Source organism: Trachypithecus francoisi, unplaced genomic scaffold (assembly GCF_009764315.1).
Source record: "Trachypithecus francoisi isolate TF-2019V2 unplaced genomic scaffold, Tfra_2.0 Lachesis_group2, whole genome shotgun sequence".
Taxonomy (NCBI): domain Eukaryota; kingdom Metazoa; phylum Chordata; class Mammalia; order Primates; family Cercopithecidae; genus Trachypithecus; species Trachypithecus francoisi.
This window is the reverse complement of record NW_022681465.1, coordinates 143858064-143879381: the sequence shown is the minus strand read 5'-3', so window position 1 is coordinate 143879381 and position 21318 is coordinate 143858064. Positions and strand designations below refer to the sequence as shown.

Genomic DNA, 21318 nt, shown 5'->3' with positions numbered 1-21318 from the left:
ATAATTGACTCCCTTATTTATTTTGACTCAAAACTGGACAACCACTGGCATTTGACTGCAATAATGATTTAAAAATTAATAAGCTGATTTCTGCTCAGAAAATGCTTCTTCTAATGCATTTCTGGCTACAATGTGGAATATCTATCTCCTTTAGGTACACCTTGGATGATTTGGACTCTAAAAATCCAAGTTACACCCAAGATTCCATTATCCTATGGTTACTCACTTGGACCACAGACATGAAGGACCTGTCTGCAAGAAATAGAAGAATCAAGTGGAGCTCAACCAGTGAATCATCCCCATAATGTAGGGAAACCTTAGAGAGAAGAGCCGGAAGGATGTATTGGTTGTTAGGAAAATGTAGGCTACCAGGAGAAAATGACATCCTCTGTTAATAAGATCTGAGGTGCGACTCACATAATTGTACCAATTTTTAAGACTGATGGGGAGCATGAAGCATTTATTTAAAGTGTTGACAGGTCCCAATAAATGCATAAACTGCATAGGACTCATGTGGTCTGAATGTATTTTAGGGCTTTCTGGGAATTGTCTTGACAGAGAACCTGAGCTGGACAAAGCAGCCTTGATCTGAGTAAGCCAACTGGCACAATGAAGCTGTCAGGTATCTTTCTGCTCCTCTCTCTGGCTCTTTTCTGCTTTTTATCAGGTAAGTTTTTTCTTAAATTAAGATCCCATGTTTATACTGAACTGGATATGATGAGTAGCTGTTTATCATATTTCAAAATCCTAATGATTTTGATGTGAAAGACAAATTCTGAGAGATTATTGTAATGATGATAATGATTGTGATGACGACAATGATTACGGTAATAATTACAAAAATTACTGTTATTTGTTGAGTATATACCATATTCTAGGCATGTACCAAGGGATTTTATGTATTGTCTCCGAGACTCATAATAATGCATTTCTGTCTCTGCTATTCATATAAGAAACTGTGGAACAGAGAAATTGAGAAAATTAGCAAAAGACTTGCAACCAGTAGTTAGAATTTGGAATTTGAATCAGATTCTCTTGGCATCACATTTGATGTTTGTTCCATAAAACTAGACTGGAGGATGCATAATTGCATTAAATATTGGTTTTGCTTTCCAGAATAAAGGAATATTTTCCTCCCCTTAGTTATTATTACAAATAAATTCAAATAATTAAAATTAAGACAATGGGGAAAATGAAAACTCAATGAGAAAATCTTTGAAAATATGTAATTGAACCTTGGAATGCAGAAACATATGTTTCTGGTGAGCTAAATAATCTTCAAGAAGGAGAATATCTTTGGCCACTTTAGTGGCCAAAGCACAATCATACTTCAAGATTATGTTTTTCATGACAGAAGCATCGAATGAACAGGTCAATCATAAGCTGTTTCTTTCCTTCCTTATTCTTCTACTTTTTCACATTGTAGAAGACAAAGCAAATGCTAGTTTTTAGATCCAAGACCTAGTTTCATCTCTTCTGTTAATGGCCTGTGTCACTTAAAGAAATATCATAATTCTCTGAGATATTTTCTCATTTGTAAAATACTAGAAATAAAACTAAGCCCTGGGACCTTCCATATCTTATGTATCATTTATATGACAGTAGCAGATGAATTTTACTACTATGCAAGATCTTAAATGGCTGTACAAGTAAAAAAAAAATCAATGAGATTTAGTTGAGAGAGAAGCCAATGTTCACTGTATCTGGTCATAATTACATAAAAAAATACACTTAGAAATACAAAAAAATGGATAAAGGATTCCTGTGATATTATGGAGTAAACTTGACAACTAAAGCCAAATAACCTTCATGGGTAGTTCAATCAGCTGAGATGGCAGAAAAATATAGATCTGACTATGTAAAGTTTAGTTGCAAAGATAGTCTCAGAAATCAATTGTTATTCCCTTTTCTTCTCTTTACAAAGGTGAACTGATCTTTAACAGGATCTGGTTGACTAACACAATTTACCAAAGCAAGGATGCTTCACAGACATACAAGATAGTATTTGGGAGGCCATAGTGCCTAAGGGCCAAAGTGAATTTTAGCCCTGGCACTTTCATTATATAGCTTTGTGACCTTTCTGATGTTTGTTTCACTCATATATAAAATAAACGCATAAAGGACTATCTCTGTATGGAGAATTAAATGAGATAAAGGCATGTATAATGCTTAACATAGTAGATGGGGTATAGTGCATGTTTAACAAATGTCTATTAACATTATTGCCATAATAAAATTTAATAAAAAGAGTACTAAATTGGATTCCGTCATTGTGAATATTAATCCTTTTTCTGCCTTGCCACTTCCTACGTATGAGACATTAGGCAAATCTCTCCTCTTTTGATGACAGATTTGTACAGTAGAAAATTGACTGAAAATTATAATAATAAATTGTCCCTGGCTATAAAAACCACTTAGAGTCTAAAAAATATAGACTGTCCAGGAACTCTCTGATTTTATATAATAGAATTTTCAAGTGATTGCCCTAAGAATTTGTCATTTTAATAATCACCCATATTGCTAGTTACAAATCAATGAGGCTGGTAATCACTGCCGAAAAAATGAACAGTAACCTTCCTTCAAATTAAAAAACAACAACTTGTTTTCTCCTTATCTTTATTATTAGAGATTGTGCTTCAAGGAATTTCCAGTTGTTATCCCATAGGTGTTGACCATCATTGGAGATAGATTGTGCTAATCCACACTCTCTCTCATTGTGGTGCCCTTGGGCTTACATGGAGAGGGATTGGGAAAGGTGTCCCATAGGAATGGCCACAGATCAAAACTCAGCAGCCCATTCCAAGGCTGGACTGAGGGATTTTATTATTTAAGTATTTTAAACCACTGAACTAATTAGTCATAAGCTAAAATTACACATACAATATTAAGAGGAAGGAAAAGGGAGAGAAACAAGACTACATATATATGGGATCTTTTCCCTTTTCAAGAATTTAGAGAGATGTAAAAGGAGAAATAAGTCACAAGAATGAATGAGTTGTTCCTTGCCAGTTTACATTTGGGCCAAGTTTTAGAAGTTGAGCAATTTCAAACTCAAAGAACAAACTACAAGCTTCATCTCTTTCCCAAATGTCTGTGGCAAAGGCTTTTGGAAGGAACTGCATGAAATGAACCTTGAAATGTCAAAGGTAGAGGATACTTTCCAATTCAACTTCTTCAAAGTGAGACCAGCGATGATAAGGTCATTTCCATAGTAAATTAGTGCCTGGGCCAGGACTGTAACATGAATTGCCAGATCCTTAATCCACTTTTTTTCTAACCCACCCTAACCTCCAACAATTGTTACCTCCTCATGGTTCATGTTTTTATATGACCTTCTTAAGAAGTGAGCAGATTAAAAACAAAAGAAGAAGAAGAAAAGAAAAGAAAAGTAAAACAAACAAAAAAACATGCCATGATAGCCAAGTACCAGGAATAGATATTAGGAATTTCCTGATGTTGAAAATTTCACTTTTTGCACATCAATGAATTACAATGTTTGAATTTTGTGCTTTTTTTTTCCAGGTGTCTTCAGTCAGGGAGGACAGGTCAGTGCCTATTTTTATCTCTTCTTTCTGCCTGGGTGGTGCTTGGCTAGATCTTCACTGGCCAAAAAGAAATTTGTCTATGGTTAACAGAGCAAAAACAATGAGCAGGCAAACCTTAGGCAGGCACCAGCAGAAATTATTATTCTTTAACTAAACTCTTGTCAGTTTAAAAGAACCTAACCACACATTCTCATACTTTTTTAGGGAAGAATAAATATACATAAAAATAGGATGTATCTGGGATAAAATTCATGCTCTATCATTGATTTCACTATGTGATCTTGGGGAAGTTACTCAACTTCTCCAAGCTGCAAGTTCCACAACTATAGAAAAAGATAGTATTTTTCACTTCATGGAATTGCAATTATATTTAAGTTATGTAAACAGTGTGAAAGTATTTGGCAAGCCATAAAAGGCTATATGTGTATTAGTTATTGATTAAAAATTAACATCCTCTGAAGAAGTTAGGATATAGGTTATTATTTCTTTTTTCAGAAATAAGAACTGAAAGTAGACAGGACACTAGCTTATTGCTCTGTATTGAGGACACACAGACTGATTCACTCAGATTTTAATAAAATTTGGTTTAAAAATTGGAATGAGCACAAGTTATCTTCATCGTTGGATTTTTTTTCCCCCAAATTCGTTCACCAGTGTCTTTCTATCTTTTTCATTTTAACTGTCAAAGGACAACACAAATACTATTTGTTCTGCCAATCCTGTTCCTTTGTCCATATTAAGCATTTCTACTTGGTTTTGGCATTAGTTATTGTTTAGCCTTGGTGTGCCTTGTTATACCTTTGACATGAAAATTTCTGGACACTACTGCTAACTGATTTGAGTTGGCAAAGTCATTGGAAATATTTTCCAACCCTAATGTACCCACTGCATTATATAAGACTGTTTTTCTTTTCAATTTTAGCATCTCAGAAATTAGGATGCATCTTACAAGTGATGATGCATTTGTGTGTGTGTGTGCATGTACATGCATGTGCACTTACGTGTATGTCTAACACATGCACACATGTGTGTTGGCATTGTCATATGAAACTGTATACCTTAAAGTTGTATTATTATGTTTAAATAAGCATGATAGTATGGTCTATACTAAGTGTGAAAACAAACACCCAAGGAAAGGACACAACATCCAGCCAACACATTTCATATCTCATTAGGTAGTAAAATACAGTAAAACCATTACTCATAGGATTAAGAAATATAGAATTTAATCCTAGTTTTCTCATTAACGCACACCTTACTTCCCTTCTTTGAAGCTTGATTTCTCAGATTTTTTTTTTTCTTACAAACAGAAGTTTTGTTGCATTTGGTCCACAGACATTTTTCACATTATCTCACGGAGTAGGGACCCTGGGTGGGGGGTCCCTGTGCAGTACTTGGTGGGGTGTGTGGCTGGGAGAGATGAAGCAGTATAGCTGGTCAGACCCAAAAGGGGAGAAGGAGGGCTGGGGGCTCTTTAAAACCTACTGAAGTGCTGGGCACGGTGCCTCATGCCTGCAATCCCAGCACTTGGGGAGGCTGAGGTGGGTGGATCACCTGAGGCCAGGAGTTAAGAGACCAGCCTGGCTAACATGGTGAAACCCTGTCTCTACTAAAAATACAAAAATTAGCCAGGCGTGGTGGAGCACCTGCAGTCCCAGCTACTTGGGAGGCTGAGGCAGGAGAATCCCCTGAGCCTGGGAGGTGGAGCTGCAGTGAGCCAAGATTGTGCCACGGCAGAGTGTTTGCTAAATTAAATTTTACTACTTACTGATTTTATGCTTGAGAAGGGCCAAAGTTTATAGTTTGCTTGCTTCATGATCACCTGGATTACTTACTAAATATACAGATCCCCAGGCATCATGCAAGACATTGAATAATAATCAGAAAGGTAGGGAGTTTGAGTCTGCATTTTAAATAACTATCCAGGCCGGGCGCGGTGGCTCAAGCCTGTAATCCCAGCACTTTGGGAGGCCGAGACGGGCGGATCACGAGGTCAGGAGATCGAGACCATCCTGGCTAACACGGTGAAACCCCGTCTCTACTAAAAATACAAAAAATTAGCCGGGCGAGGTGGCGGGCGCCTGTAGTCCCAGCTACTCGGGAGGCTGAGGCAGGAGAATGGCGTGAACCCGGGAGGCGGAGCTTGCCGTGAGCTGAGATCAGGCCACTGCACTCCAGCCTGGGCGGCAGAGCCAGACTCCGTCTCAAAAAAAAAAAAAAATAAATAAATAAATAACTATCCAGATGGCATTTATACGTAAGAAAACTGAGTATTTTTCTCTAGGTAAGAGGAGGCAAGCTGTATTGGGAATCATTGACTCTGGAGTCAGATAGTACAGATGAGTGGAGTCCTCATTCATACTTACTTGCTGTATAACTTGAAAAATGTTGTTTCCCTTCTCATTGCCTTTGTTTCCACATCACTAAGATGAAGGTTTGAATTCAATGATCTCTAAAACCCCTTCCTGCCCTAACTCTCTGAATTGTTATCAACCAAGCCTGTCCTGCCAAAGCTGCTGTCTCTTCTCCACTCAAATATAAATGACAGGGAAGTTCCTATACTTTTAAATGGCACTGAGGCTGCCATTTCTCTTTTCCATGCCTCTGGAGGGAGGGTGGAAGTTTCAATGTCAGCAGAAGACATTGAAACTATCATTAGGAGCGTGCTTGCACAAGCCTGATCCAGCCAGAACAAAAGGAAGTAAGATTTCCTCCAACACTCAAGTCATTCTTCTCATGCCAAGAATTCTCTACATGATGAGACATCTGACAGGAAATTATAGTTAGCAGTCTGAATTATGGACTTTAAAAAATATCACATTCATTTGAAAAGATTATTCAAGCTAAACAAAATCATATTGCCAGACTTTTGGAAATCATAGTCCAGTAAAATTTTCCCTGTAAATGTGAATGACTAATATGCTTACAACTCTTTAATTTGCCAAGGAGCTAGATTAAACCGCACAATAATAACTATAAGAGTAAAATAAAACTACTATTTATCATCACTAGCGTTTCATTAAGTAATTTCCTGCATAGCACCATAATGTTTAAAAGACATATTTTCAGAATAAAGATAGTCCTTTGACTGAATACATTTTGCTTTTTGAATGTATTGCCTTTAATATTTAATATTACCGCATTGCCTTTAATATTTTTATATTTTCCTATCAGGCTCTGTATTTGGGAACCATATCCTTAAAGAGCCGTTTAGATGAATAGTCCGAATTGGAATGAACAGAACAAGCCTTTTAAAAGCAATGATTGACAACGATTTTCTGTTACAATACTTTTTGAAATACTTAAATTTATTTTTGCTTGTATTTTAAGATAAGAACTGATGAATTTTGATATCATTGGTAAAGCAATGCTCCATGACTCTAATGAGTTTGGAGTTTTTTATTTTTCCTAATTAGCTTGATTTTGCTTAAAATTAATATACTAGCAAAACGTCTAAATACAATTTGGGAATGGCATCTAGTACCTATAACTTAATTACAAATTGAAAAACTAAAGCCTCAGAAATGAGGTCTAGCTGACTTACGTCTACCAACAGCAGTAAAGCTGTGAAGTCAACACTTGAAGACTTCTGACTCAATATGGAGTGAGCTTTCCGTGGCTGCGTACTGCTTTTAATCAGCAATAGAGGGTCATTGTGTAGTGCACTTGAAAGAGCTTTGAACAGTACAATTTCTTAAGTAAATATAAGCTAGTGAATACTAGTCTCACTTAAGCAAATGATATGATAAGTATATTAGTTTCAAATAAGGTAACTTGTGTCTACATGCAGGAAGAATTTGAAATTAGGAGGCAAAGGAGGAAGAGACACCATGTTAAAATGTCTCACACAGTGAGTTTAGAGGCTGTCTAAAATTAAAGGAGGAAGTATTTGGGCAAAAGTAGCTATTTCTCTCACCCAGCCAAAGTTAAGGAGATAAAAACTTATTTTATTGGTTCAGACAAGAAATGTTGAGGACTGGTATAGGCAGTAAATTTGGAACTGGAAAAGAAAATGAAGTAAAGCAATGCAGAAGGTAACACAAGGGAAAATAAATGGCAGTGTTTCAATCTGAGAATTTGAAAAATGCTGCTATCATGAAAAATGGAGAAAATAGAATACAAAACTAGTTTGGAAGGAAACAGTTGTATTTTGCACATAAATGTCTTAAGTATGAATGAAATTATTGAGTAAAAGGATATATATATATATTTTTTGACAATTGAGAGTTAGAGTTTGAGATGTTTATAAAAAATCAATAAAAAAAAAAAAAGTCTGGAATTTTTCAGTACCATATGGGAAAGTATATGTCATTAGGAAGAGAAAACCAAGTATATTAAACTATGTAGGAAATGACCATAATTAATACCCAGGAAGAAAAAAGAAAAGACAGCAAGAGAGAGAAGAAACAGAGAACCAGAGAACTGACATATAATGAAAGTCTGGAAAGAGTTTCAAAAAGATTGGAGTGATGAAGAGTAGCACATATCATAAGGAAATCATGAAAGTTTTAAAACAACCAATAGATGTATTCTGTACTTTTGAGAGCAGTTTCAATAGAGTAGAAAGGGGAGGGAAATAAGTGTGAGAGGAAGCCAAGTTTGGCAGCAATTTGGAAAACAGATATGGTAAAGAATGGAAATAATTTAACCACATAGGTAGTGTTTATCAGTAATAGAAAGAAGAGATGCCATCCTATATCCCGAGTCCACATTTGTGTGATTGTAAATTTTCATTGGTTTTATTTGTAAACCTAAAATGCTAGACTTAAGTATGAATAATCCTGAGTCTTTAGTTGACTGAATGACCATATAAGCTCAAATTTCCAGAAGCATTCTGCACCTTCTTCAACCCCTGGGGCCCACAGAGAGTGGTCGTCTCCTGCCCAGCCACCATGTTAAAATGTCTCACACAGTGAGTTTAGAGGGCTCTCTAAAATTAAAGGAGGAAGTATTTGGGTAAAAGTTGCTATTTCTCTCACCCAGCCGTAGTTAAGGACATAAGAGCTTTATTTAAAACACATCACGGAAAGTATTCACTGGTAAATCTTGAACCATCAAAGTTAGAAGAGTCCCCAGATACTGTTTAATCTCATGGTGTTGACCATTTTCTATGAGTTACAGAGATCTTTTAGAGCTACTGTAGTTAGCGTAGACCTGTAATAAGGTTACTTTCTACACTCCTAATCCAGAACTATTTCAAATATTCTGTATGAACTCTTTACGACTTTTATATGACCGCATTTGATCCTTATAAAAACCTTGGGAATCTGAAAATGAGGTATGACATGTGTTCTTTGTTTGCTGTTTTTTGGTTAAGAAAATTGAGGTGCAGGCATCGAGTCCTTTGTTCAAGATAACACAGACAGTTGATGGCAGAACAGGTTCTAAAACATGATTCTCAGCTTACTTCAGAGATCATCGAAGGCCACTAAAATTTAAGAGTATGATATTTATCTGTTCTATGGAAGTTTGTTCATATTCCACTTGATTGATTTGCTTTCATTTATTGAAATGCTTTGCTCTTCCTAGTATTCTTCCATGGGGCAGAGGAAGAAAATACTTGGGTATGGGTTCAGTTGTACTAGGCTCAACTGAGATAATCTATGTGAAAGTAGCTTGAATATTATGAAGCAATTGATAAACACAAGACAGTATCATTTTAGTGGAACTAGGATAGAGATAAAGCAAGTTTCCTCTCTCCATATGTAAATGTCACTTCATTCCACACAGATATATTTGGAGGGGTTCAGCTTAACTATTGCTTATTGTCATTATTCTTGAAATAATGGCTCAAATGTTATTTACGCACCAAATGTGGACTTAGTTGACATTCTGTTGAAAACGATCTTTAAACTCCAGACTACTTTTGAAAAACAGCTATAGTTGAAAGGGTATGTTAGTGGCACAGGTGCTACCATTCCTACTATGGAGCCCATAATAATAATTATTAATCAGGCATAACATATGTTCTTAACAATAATGCAACCTTAGAATCATTTTAAAGACAACAACTTAGGCAGTCATTACTAAATGTTTGTAGTAAGCACAAAAGTTCAAATTCCACAGACTCTGAAACAGGGTAAGGTTAGATGCACCTATAATCTTAGTTACTTGGAAGGCTGAGGCGGGAAGATGTCTTGAGGCCAAGAGTTTGAGACTAGTCTGGGCAACATAGGAAGACTCTGTCTCTAAAATATATATATATATGTATATATGTGTGTATATATGTTTGAGTGTGTATATATATGTGTATATATATATGTGTGTGTATATATAGCAACACAGCAAGACTCTATCTCTAAAGTATATATATATTTAGTATACAAATATGTATTTATAATATATATAAGTAGATACATTTAGTAACTATATACTTTAGAGATATACTTTATATATATGTATCATATATATATTAGTTTATGTGTATATACATAAACGCATTAGAATTTTGTTTTCAAGAGCTTATGGATGGATATTGCACCCACAGAGAAAAGTAACAAGCATCAGGTGATGTCTGGTGCCCATTGTAAGGTTCATCCATGTTTTGTTTTTGTTTTTGTTTTTATTTTTTGATGGAGTCTTGGTCTGTCACCCAGGCTGGAGTGCAGTGGCGCGATCTCGGCTCACTGCAAGCTCCGCCTCCCAGGTTCACCCCATTCTCCTGCCTCAGTCTCCTGAGTAGCTGGGACTATAGGTGCCCGCCACCACACCTGGCTAATTTTTTTTTTTTTTTCATTTTTAGTAGAGATGGTGTTTCACCGTGTTAGCCAGGATGGCCTCCATCTCCTGACCTTGTCATCCACCCGAGTTAGCCTCCCAAAGTGCTGGGATTACAGGCCTGAGCCACCGCGTCTGGCCCATCCATGTTTTGATAGCAATACAGAAGGAGTGCTGTTAGAGCACGTTAATATGATGTTTAAAAAGTCATTTCATGACCCAAAACCACTCTCAGTTGGAATAGTTTAATGTTGGAGCAAGAAGTTTTACCCATATAGCACTTGACTACATCATTAATTTACTCCTGAATACATCTGTATTCCTTGTAATGAGTTAACTGTGACTCAAAGAAAATGTTTCAAGTATATTTAATGTGTTTTACTTAAGCAGATAAGTAGAATACATTGGATAAGGAGAGCAATTTTGTATTTCAGAATGCTTTAATGTCACAACTATTTATATATGACTTTTAAAGTTTGCTGTCTAAAGCTTCTGTTCTGAAGGATGATCTCTTAGAATGCACTGATGCCAATGTCACTCTGCTTACTTGGTAGGTTGACTGTGGTGAGTTCCAGGACCCCAAGGTCTACTGCACTCGGGAATCTAACCCACACTGTGGCTCTGATGGCCAGACATATGGCAATAAATGTGCCTTCTGTAAGGCCATGGTGTAAGTATTATATTCATCAAAGCTGATCCTTGCAAACGCAAACTTCCAGAATAAGACTATGACACCTTTTTGAGGTGTTATAGAAAACACCCATACCTCCCCATAGAGACTGAAGAAGCAAGCTTCAGGCAATTTGATTGAAAACAGATGGGTCAAAAGCAGCAAAAACATTACATACTAAATTATTCGAAAACATAATCTTAATCACTTTGCTTTATTATTAATTTTGATTATCTTAGAGAAGTTTTTTAAAACATTCATACATCTTATACATTATAACTCATTATATTTAATAATTTTGATATGTTTTAACGTTTTCATTTGTTTCTAATTAAAACTTGCAATAATCAATACGTAATGAACATATGTCTATACTTATATATATATAACACATCTGACTGATTAATACTAAACTTTTCTCAGAATAAAGTTGGTGGTATAATATGAGATTTGAATTAATAGATGCATATTACTGAGAGGACTTGAATGTGTCACTTGCTCTAAAATGTCAAACACTGAATATCTGGTTCAACTTCTTACATCTTCTGTCAGAAAGAACTATAGTCTCTTTGTCATTCTCTCTCCTGTGACCTCTACCTTTTTAAATTGTATACATATTTACTCTTGGAGAATGAGCAATTGGTACCAAAAAGTCTAACACTTATGAAAACTCTGAGATTTGTTTAAGATTCATGCTTTCCACAGTTGACCAGACGTCACCTCTGAGTGCATTTAATTAACATCTTCTGAATCTTATAAATGGAATTTATAGAATAAAATAATTAAATGGACAGTGCCATTGTTAAACCTGTTTCGAACTTCTGTGGTGACTACTTACGACAGTGCACTGAATATATATTTGTCTTTCTTTTTTTTTGTAGGAAAAGTGGTGGGAAGATTAGCCTAAAGCATCCTGGAAAATGCTGAGTTAAAGCCAGTGTTTCTTGGTGACTTGCCAGCTCTTGCAGCCTTCTTTTCTCACTTCTGCTTATACTTTTGCTAGTGGATTCTTTCAACTCATGAAGACATACCTACTCTGCCTGGGTCTTGAGGAGTTGAATGTATGTCTATTTCTCTTGATTCACTTGTCAATAAAGTACATTCTGCAAAAGCATTGACTGTGTTCTTACTTTGAGATCAAGAAAATATATGCATACAACAGAGAATAATTGACCTGGGATAAACTTGGATCAAGAAACCTATTTTCTTTATCTAACTTAACCATCCAGTCATTGTGAGATCTTGGGAAAATCCCTTCCTTTCTTTTATTCTTAGAATCTCCAGGTTTATAATGAAGGATTTTGGCAACATGACCATATGTTATGCTTAGTTACTTAAAATATCTATCATTTATTAGATCACATAATATTCATTCTTCCCAATTTCAGAAAAAGCAAGTTATATAAAAGTAAAACATTTGTTCTCTACAGACCGTTTTTTTAGGCATCTGGAATGGAAAATTTGGACTGTATAATTTCTAAAGACATACAGTATTTGGTTTTCTGTAATAGCAATATCATAAGGTATACCAGATATAACATAACAAAATATACAACAAATGGTGAATATTCAATACAGTCACTTAGCAAATAAAACAGCTCCAGTTAAAAGAAGACTGAAGGTTAAAGCTCAGCTCTTTTGATAATAAGCTCAATCTCCGTGTACTGCCTCAACGCTATGAAAATCCACAGTTTGATACATATACATCTTATTCTGAACATTTACATGAAAGTATTGAGAACTCTTTCTTTGAGTATTTTCATGTAGTAAAGCGTGCTTCTATAAATAGTACCTTACTTGGGAAACTCAGACACAATACATCTCTAGCTACAGTGTAATAACCATCACTCCAGCAACAAACATTTACTGGGGCCTACTCTGTGGTAGATTCTGTTCTAGGTGCCTTGGATACAGTGTGGATGGGAGTGAGAGGGGCCAATGACCCTTCAATACTTAATGAAGCTTAAATTCCAACAGGAAGAAATAGACTAAAACAATAAATATTATAATAAATGGCATAATAAGATAGAATGTTATAAAGGCTATTAGAAAAAAATAAAAGAATATGTTAATATGGATGAAAAATACTTAGGGAAAGGTGGTAACCATTTGCAGTACTAAATCGGTTGGTTCCCATAGTTTTTATTCGAAGACCTAGAGATGAAGAGACTGGCCAAATAAATATATTGAAGAAGAGCAAAAGGAGACACTAAAACATAGCTATTAAGGTTGTGGAGCATGCTTGTTTTGTTCAAGATTTAGAAAGACGGCATTGGTGACTGACTAAATGGGCAAATAACAGAAGATGTCAAAGAGGAATGAGCCTGATTCAGGAAAGACTTTGTAGTTACTGTTAATATTTTTTCTTTTACCTTGATGCACGAAATGTGTTTCTAACAATGCATATTAAGATTATAGTTCTGCTTTTAAAATATCAAATATATTTTATCCACATAGATGTTATCCCTAATTATACATAATTAAAGAAGACTGAACTGGCCAGACTGAGAGATGTATTCAATATCTAGATAAAGAGCCAGGGAATAGGTTATATTATGCTAGAAAAACTATATGAGCATTCTGTTCCCTGGTTAAAGATTATTCCCCTTGAAGGACAAAAACGAACACATAATCTATTATTTGGGTACAGCATTGATAAAGAGACGGTATCCTGAAGTCACACAGACCAGAATGTGAATCATGGCTCTGATGTAAGTTATGTGTCTTTGAGCAAGTCATTTAGACTTCTTTGTATCATAGTTTCTTCATCTGAAAAATAAGGGTAATAATATCTACGTTCTCATTTTATGATGAAGACTAAGGATATGATGCATGTAAAACACTTAACCACTAATATGTAACAAAAGCCGAGAAGTTAGTGGCTGTTATTATTAAGCTCTGTCATCAGTTTCAGCATTATATTGTCTTCACCAATCAGGGTCTTTTTGTGTTCTATTTCCTAGTCTAAAAATGTCTATCTTTACATTTACAATTTTTGTAAATGCTTATTTCAGCTGTTTCTCTCCACCTTCCCATTCTTTTTGTAGACTAAATTCCATGCTCATTAGGAAAAGTAAGTCTAATTCTCTTCTTTAGTGTCTACTCCCTGAAACAATTTAGCTACTTTTAATGTAAACATGCAGAAAATTACGTACAGGTTTGATAGTAGAATCACTGTGCAGTGGTGAAAGTGCCTTTTTTTTTCTTTTTTATGAGACAAAGTCTCACTTTGTCACCAAAGTTGGAGTGCAGTGGTGCAGTCTCAAGTCACTGCAACCTCCACTTCCCTAATCGAAGCAATTCTCATGCCTCAGCCTCTGAATAGCTGAGACTACAGGCACCCACCACCATGTTCAGCTAATTTTTGTATTTTTAATAGAGACAGAGTTTCACCCTGTTGGCCAGGCTGATCTTGAACTCCTGGCTTCAAGTGATCCACCCACCTTTGCCTCCCAAAGTGCTGGGATTACAGGCATGAGCCACCATGTTGGACCTTGGTGAAAGTACTTATATCTCCTATTAGAACCCTCCCCATCATCCAGACCAGATTCCTACCAGCCATCTTTCACACAAAAGGTTCAGATTCACCACTTTGCCTTTGTCTGTCTGAAATGTCTTTTGTGATATCTTCTGCCACACTGCCTAACTCTTCTTTTCTCATACAAACCTGAATCTAATTGCACCATTTATTTTAAGGTTTATATCAGGGGCTATATCTGAAAATTGTCATAAACTATCTCTTGTCTAGTTCTGAGCTATTCTTTGGAAATGAAGGGAAAGCATATAAAAAGAAACCACAGAAGACTAGATGACTTACATTTCTTAGAAAGAAGAAGCAAGTCACATAAAAAAGAAGTCAACAGTCAAAATATACGGATTTGGGCTACAGAGATATCCACATTTTCAAACTTCGGTGAACACACACTTAAGATTTATGCATATTGTAGTTTTCTTGTTTTTGACAAACCTGACAAAAAAAAGCAATGGGGAAAGGATTCCCTATTTAATAAATGGTGTTGGGAAAACTGGCTAGCCATACACAGAAAGCTGAAACTGGATTCCTTCCTCGCACCTGATATAAAAATTAACTCAAGATGGATTAAAGACTTAAACATAAGACCTAAAACCATAAAAACTCTAGAAGAAAACCTAGGCAATACCATTCAGGACATAAGCATGGGCAAAAATTTCATGACTGAAACACCAAAAAAAATGGCAACAAAAGCCAAAATAGACAAATGGGATCTAATTAAACTAAAGAGCTTCTGCAGAGCAAAAGAAACTCTCATCAGAGTGAACAGGCAACCCACAGAATGGGAGAAAATTTTTGCAATCTATTCATCTGACAAAGGTCTAATATCCAGAATCTACAAAGAATGTAAACAAATTTACAAGAGAAAAACAAACAACACCATCAAAAAGTGGGTGAAGAATATGAACAAACGCTTCTCAAAAGAAGACATGTATGAGCCAACAAACATGAAAGAAGCTCATCATCACTGGTCGTTAGAGATATGCAAATCAAAACCACAATGACATACCATCTGATGCCAGTTAGAACAGCGATAACTAAAAAGTCAGGAAACAACAGATGCTGGAGAGAATGTGGAGAAAAAGGAATGCTTTTACACTATTGGTGGGAGTGTAAATTAGTTCAACCATTGTGGAAGATAGTGTGGTGATTCCTCAGGCATCTAGAACCAGAAATACCATTTGACCCAGCAATCCCATTACTGGGTATACATCCAAAGAATTATAAACTATTATACTATAAATACACATGCACACGTGTGTTTACTTCAGCACTGTTCACAATAGCAAAAACTTGGAACCAACCCAAATGTCTATCAATGATACATTGGATAAACAAAATGAGGCACATATACACCATGGAATACTATGCAGTCATGAAAAAGGATGAGTTCATGTCCTTTCCAGGGACATGGATGAAGCTGGAAACAATCATTCTCAGCAAACTAACACAAGAACAGAAAAACAAACACCACATGTTCTCACTCATAAGTGGGAGTTGAACAATGAGAACACATGGACACAGGGAGGGGAATATCACACACCGGGGTCTGCCGTGGGGTGGAGGGTATAGGGGAGAGACAGCGTTAGGAGAAATACCTAATGTAGATGACACGTTGATGGGTGCAGCAAACCACTGTGACACGTGTATACCTATGTAACAAACTTGCACGTTATGCACATGTACCCCAGAACTTAAAACATAATTTTAAAAAATGGCAAAACACACACAGAAAGATTTTGTCAACAGGGTCAGATATTTGCAATTGTTTATGTTCCTCTTTTTTGTGAGATCCAGGACAAAACATGCTGTTTCACATATGGTTTGTATTCAAACTTCAAAGCATAAAAAGAGAATGTATTTGATCTCAACTCAAGTATTAATTGTTATACTTTCAGATGACAATGACAGCATTGTTAAAATTAAATCATTCCAAATCTTTAACCATTAACTCTCCTTATTCCTGCACTATGATTGATGCCAAGACACTTATTTCTTTTCTCTTCTTACTTGTTTTTGAAGGTAAATTCATGACAAAAATGATGTGGTGTGTCAATGATTAGGCTTGAGTGAAAGGGGTTTTCTGGAGCCTCCCTCTCTGTCTATGACAATGTGAAGGTTTTATAAGCAAAATACACACACACACACACACACACAAGTTAAAAAGGGTACAACATGGAAAAAAAAAGGTCAGAGAAAAAATAACTAAGATAAACATTGAAATAACTCATTACTGTATGTCAACTAACCCGTTTACTGAGTTTAAATTTACTGATTTTAAATTTAAGCTACTTAGTATCAATCACATTTTCTAAACTATATAACACATAATTATGATAAATTGAGTGACATGGATGTAGATGTTGAATTGGACAGATTAGTCTTATATATTTGGTGACATCAGAAATAGAAATATTCATAATTCAACAAAGGCTTAAGTGAATGTTTAAAGAGGGTGACATGTATCAGCCGTAATTTCCAATATGAGCATTATTATATTAATTTTGTGATGGGACTACCGTTTAATCCTGAGAAGGCTTGTGTCCAAATGGGCTGACTAACTCTCAACTGGACATCTAATGAACTGCTTTTTTCTTTCTTGGACTTTCTTTTTTCTTCTAGCTTTAGCACCTGTGACTTTTTAAAATGTTAATTTCAGTTCTGCAGTTTGAGTAAAGGGAGAGATAGACAGAACAGATTTCCCCTGATTTAGTTAGAGAAGATTTAGACCTAATAAAAACAGGTACCCTTAATGGCCAAGTTTAGTTCACTACAGCTACCCTTCAGATTTGATGAGCATACTAAAAGAATCCAAGTAATAAAGCACAGTTATGTGTCTGCTTGGAATCATTCTACATCACTTTGGTTAGTATTGTCAGCTTAGCAATAAATTTTCCAATCCATGAGTAGAAGTTGTCTTGTGATGTATTTATGACTTCTCTAGTTTCTATCACAGTGATTTGTAGTTTTCTTTCATAATTGAGATTTTATTGCATGTGTTGAAGGTCAGTACAAAGACATTTCAATTTGTACACAATTCTTAAGATATAAACTGAAAATCTAAAAAGCCATGCATTGTGATTTTTTAAAAAAGTTATTCCAGTGGCTTTCTAACTTAAAATTTGGAGGCAAATTTTCCTTAAGAGGCTATAAAGTCCCAGTATGTTCACATGTTAATAAGTTATCACATATGTCCCACCAATTCACAATCTAATACACATACTATGTACTCAAAACTTTAATCTTGCACAGCACATTGACAAAGTTGTGAGGAAAACAGGACTACCATGACCAAAAAGATGTCACAGAGTGAACACAATTCTGACAGGGAGAACCATAAGCAAGAGTGGTTTTCTTCAGGAAACAAACAGTTCTACAAAAAACAACATGGGAATAGATGTAATTTAAAATGTTGAAGACATTAAATGCAAGACTCTGACTCCATATTACCATTTAATGTATGCATTGTATTAGAGGATATAAAAATTAACCCCCCATTTGTGGAATATTAAGCTGACATCTAAGATAGTCAAAGCCTCCCATAATTCAATATCCCACACTAGTTTCTGGTTGTACCCAAAAATAACTACCAGTGAACCATTTCACCTTTTAAATAAAAAGCACTTACACTTATATAATGGGAAGATGGGATTCCCTCCTTCTTAAATATGTTTCTAGAGCTATTAAAAAACTTATAATTTACAAAATAGTTGATTAAAATATTCCTTTGGATTGTACATGTAGAGAGACAAGGACCACTGATAAAACACGGTATATAGTTTTAATCAGACCTGGTTTCTTTCTCTCTGGCTTCATTAGAAGCTGGACTCTTCTCGTTTTAGTTTCTTCATTTTAAGCAGGTAAATAGTTTCTGGTTGTCAACTTTGGCCTGTTTTCTCTTTGCTCCCGCTTTCTCCTTTTCGTTTTTCACTTTTTTTGCTCTGAAGATTTATCCTTTCCTGATGCCTTTTTCGGCTTTGTTTCCACTTTTGCAGGAGCAGGTTCACCTGACAACTAGGCAGATCTTGGGCTCTTCCCTCACAGCCCCTACATTAGGCTGAGTTGACCTTCTTTTGGGCATTTTTGCCATTGGGAGGACAAGTGCTGGGTGCCTGCAGGCCCCAGCGCACCGAAAGCCTTGGTGAGGCTGGGCTACCTGGCCATTCCCGCTCCTCCCGCAGATAAAGGAACTGAGAACCACGGGGACAGTGGAAGAGGACAGAACCTGTAGTTTTCAATATACAAGGCTTTCACGTCTTTATTAAAGTTATTTCTAAGTATTTTAATCTTTTTGACGCTATTGTAAGTGAACTTTTCTTATTTCATTTTTGGGGATTGTTGTTTATGTGGAGAAACACAAGTGATTTTTGTGTGTTGATTTTGTACCTTGCAACTTCAATATTTTTATTAGCTTTAAAAGTTCTTTTAGAGCATCTTTAGGGTATTGCATATAAGATTATGTCATCTGCAAACAGAAATAATTTAATTTTTTGCTTTCAAATTTGGATGTATTTTATTGCTTTTTCTTACCTAGTTTATCTGGCTAGAACTTCCAATTCTGTATTGAGTAGAAATAGAAAAAATAGGCATCCATATCTTGTTCCTCTCATAAGGAAAAAGCTTTCATTCTTTACCCACTGAGTTTGATGTTAGCTCTGAGTTTGTTATATACGGCCTTTACTAGTTGAGAAAACTTCCTTGTATCCCTAGTTTATTGAGTGTTTTTATCATAAAGTCATGTTGAATTTTGTCAAATATGCATCAATTGAAATGATCCTGAGCCTTTTTTCTCCCCCTTTTTCTACTAATTTAGTGTATTTCATTGGCTGAACTTTCTATGGTGAACCATTCTTGGAGCAAAGAATAAATCCCACTTGATCATGGTATGTGATTCTTTTAATATGCTGCTGAATATGGTTTGCTAGTATTTTGTTGAGCAATTTTTGCATCAATATTCACAGACGTTATTGGTCTGTAGTTTCCTTTTTTGTGTACTCTCTTTACCTGTCTTTGATATCAGGGTAATACAGAGCTCATAGAGTGAGTTAGACAGTGTTCCCTTTTAATATTTGGGGAAAAATGGTGTTAATTCTTCTTTAAATGTTTGGCAGAATTCACTAGTTAAGTCATCTGATCAAGAATTTTTCTTCAATAGGTGGTTTTGATTACTGATTAAACCTTGTAGTTATAGGTTTAGTCAGATTTTCTATTTATTCATCATTAAATTTTGGTAGATTCTGTGTTTCCAGAAACTTATTCATTTTATTTAGTTAATCTAATTTGTTGGCATACAATTGTTCATAGTCTCTTAATTTTCAAAAATTTCCATAAGATTCATATTAATATATAACTTTTATTTCTGATCTTAGTAATTTGAGAGCTCTCTTTTTCTCTTAGTCAATATATCTAAAGCTTTATCATTTTGAAAAGCCGTATTTTGGTTTTGTTGATTTTTTCTGTTGTTTTTGTAGTCTCTATTTCATGAATCTTTGCTTTCATCATTACTCTTTTCCTTTCTTCAGTTAGCTTTGAATTTAGATTGCCCTTCTTTGTCTAGTCATTTAAGTTACACGGCTTGGTAGCTGATTTGAGTTCGTTCTTCTTTTTTTTTAATGCACCAACATAGATATTTCATAACTACCAATCTTGCTATGAATGCTTGGCTAGTAACACACATTTTATAAATAGTTTTATTTTTCCCAAAGAACTAAAAATTGTTACCTTTTATTTTTTCTTTATCCCTTTTGGGTAGGGATATCTCCAGTGTAGGAGTATTCTTAGTCTTTTATTTATTGTATTCCCAATCTATAAGGCAATGAGTGACACATACTTAGTGCTAATAAATGGGATGTGGGATCAAGAACTTAAATTATAACCAAATTTACATTGGAATGTTATTGGAGATTTGTTATATTTAATGGTTAACAACTTTGGCCTGTATAGTAAAGTTTTTTAAAAATCAAATGTCTAGAATCCAGTCTAGTGTAAAACACCTGGTGATAGGATATTAGAAATTATAAGAAATGTGGTGACCTGTAAACTAATTGCCCCATCAAGACAAAAACCATAGCAGCAAAGATAGAACAGAAAACATGTGAACTAGGCGCAGTCCATGTATCTCTGCTGCTTTAGAAACTCATGCTCTTCCACTAGGGGAAGGCATGTTCTAATATTAAAAAGTATATACATATATATGTATAAACGTGTGTATATGTCTATGTGGATATATATATATATGTGGGTATATAAATAATTTAAAACACTTGGGTAAATATAGTTTGTGAATTAAATTATTAAAAAAAGAATACGACCAAGATGACTTTTTAATCTAAAAATTTCTAAGGGGATGAAATGAGAATAGGAGATATATAGCAGTCAGAGATGGGTTGATATTCAGGAATGGAGTAAGGGTACAAGAGTGGATGCCAACCAACTAGTAGTGAGAAATAAAGAAAATAAACTCTCAATTTTGTTGCTACAAAAGTATATGAAGTCATTTGCTGAGCAACGAAAATGGTAGTAGTAGAAAGAATCTCATAAATCTCAGGTCAGAGCAACAATGGCAATTACCTAAATTACTTTATTATATGAATAGTTTGACTTAATAAGCACAGTCCTTAACTTCTCACTTCACAGGAAACTGTTAGCTCACCCAATAAAATCTAACTCATTCTGTGGCACTGATCTTGTTAGATGAGCAATGCTTTGGAAAGTTTTATAGGCTTAAGCAAACATCATTAAATACTTTCTTACTGAGTTTTTAAAGTAGCATCCAGCCCCTCCTATATGTGTCATAACTAATTATAGGTTGATTTCTGGGACTTACTGAAAAGTTTCTTACTATTTTATATTCA

The 21318-nt window shown here is 35.2% G+C and overlaps 1 protein-coding gene across 1 annotated transcript; it reads left to right on the top strand.

Annotated features, from left to right (window-relative positions):
* Positions 1 to 283: 283 nt before the first annotated feature.
* On the top strand, positions 284 to 12046 carry LOC117065650 (serine protease inhibitor Kazal-type 6). The gene is made up of 5 exons (XM_033180725.1): positions 284 to 406; positions 534 to 667; positions 3523 to 3545; positions 10817 to 10932; positions 11814 to 12046. Exons 2-5 carry the CDS (start codon positions 610 to 612, stop codon positions 11857 to 11859), a joined length of 243 nt encoding a protein of 80 aa, XP_033036616.1. The 5' UTR covers positions 284 to 406; positions 534 to 609; the 3' UTR covers positions 11860 to 12046.
* Positions 12047 to 21318: the final 9272 nt, after the last annotated feature.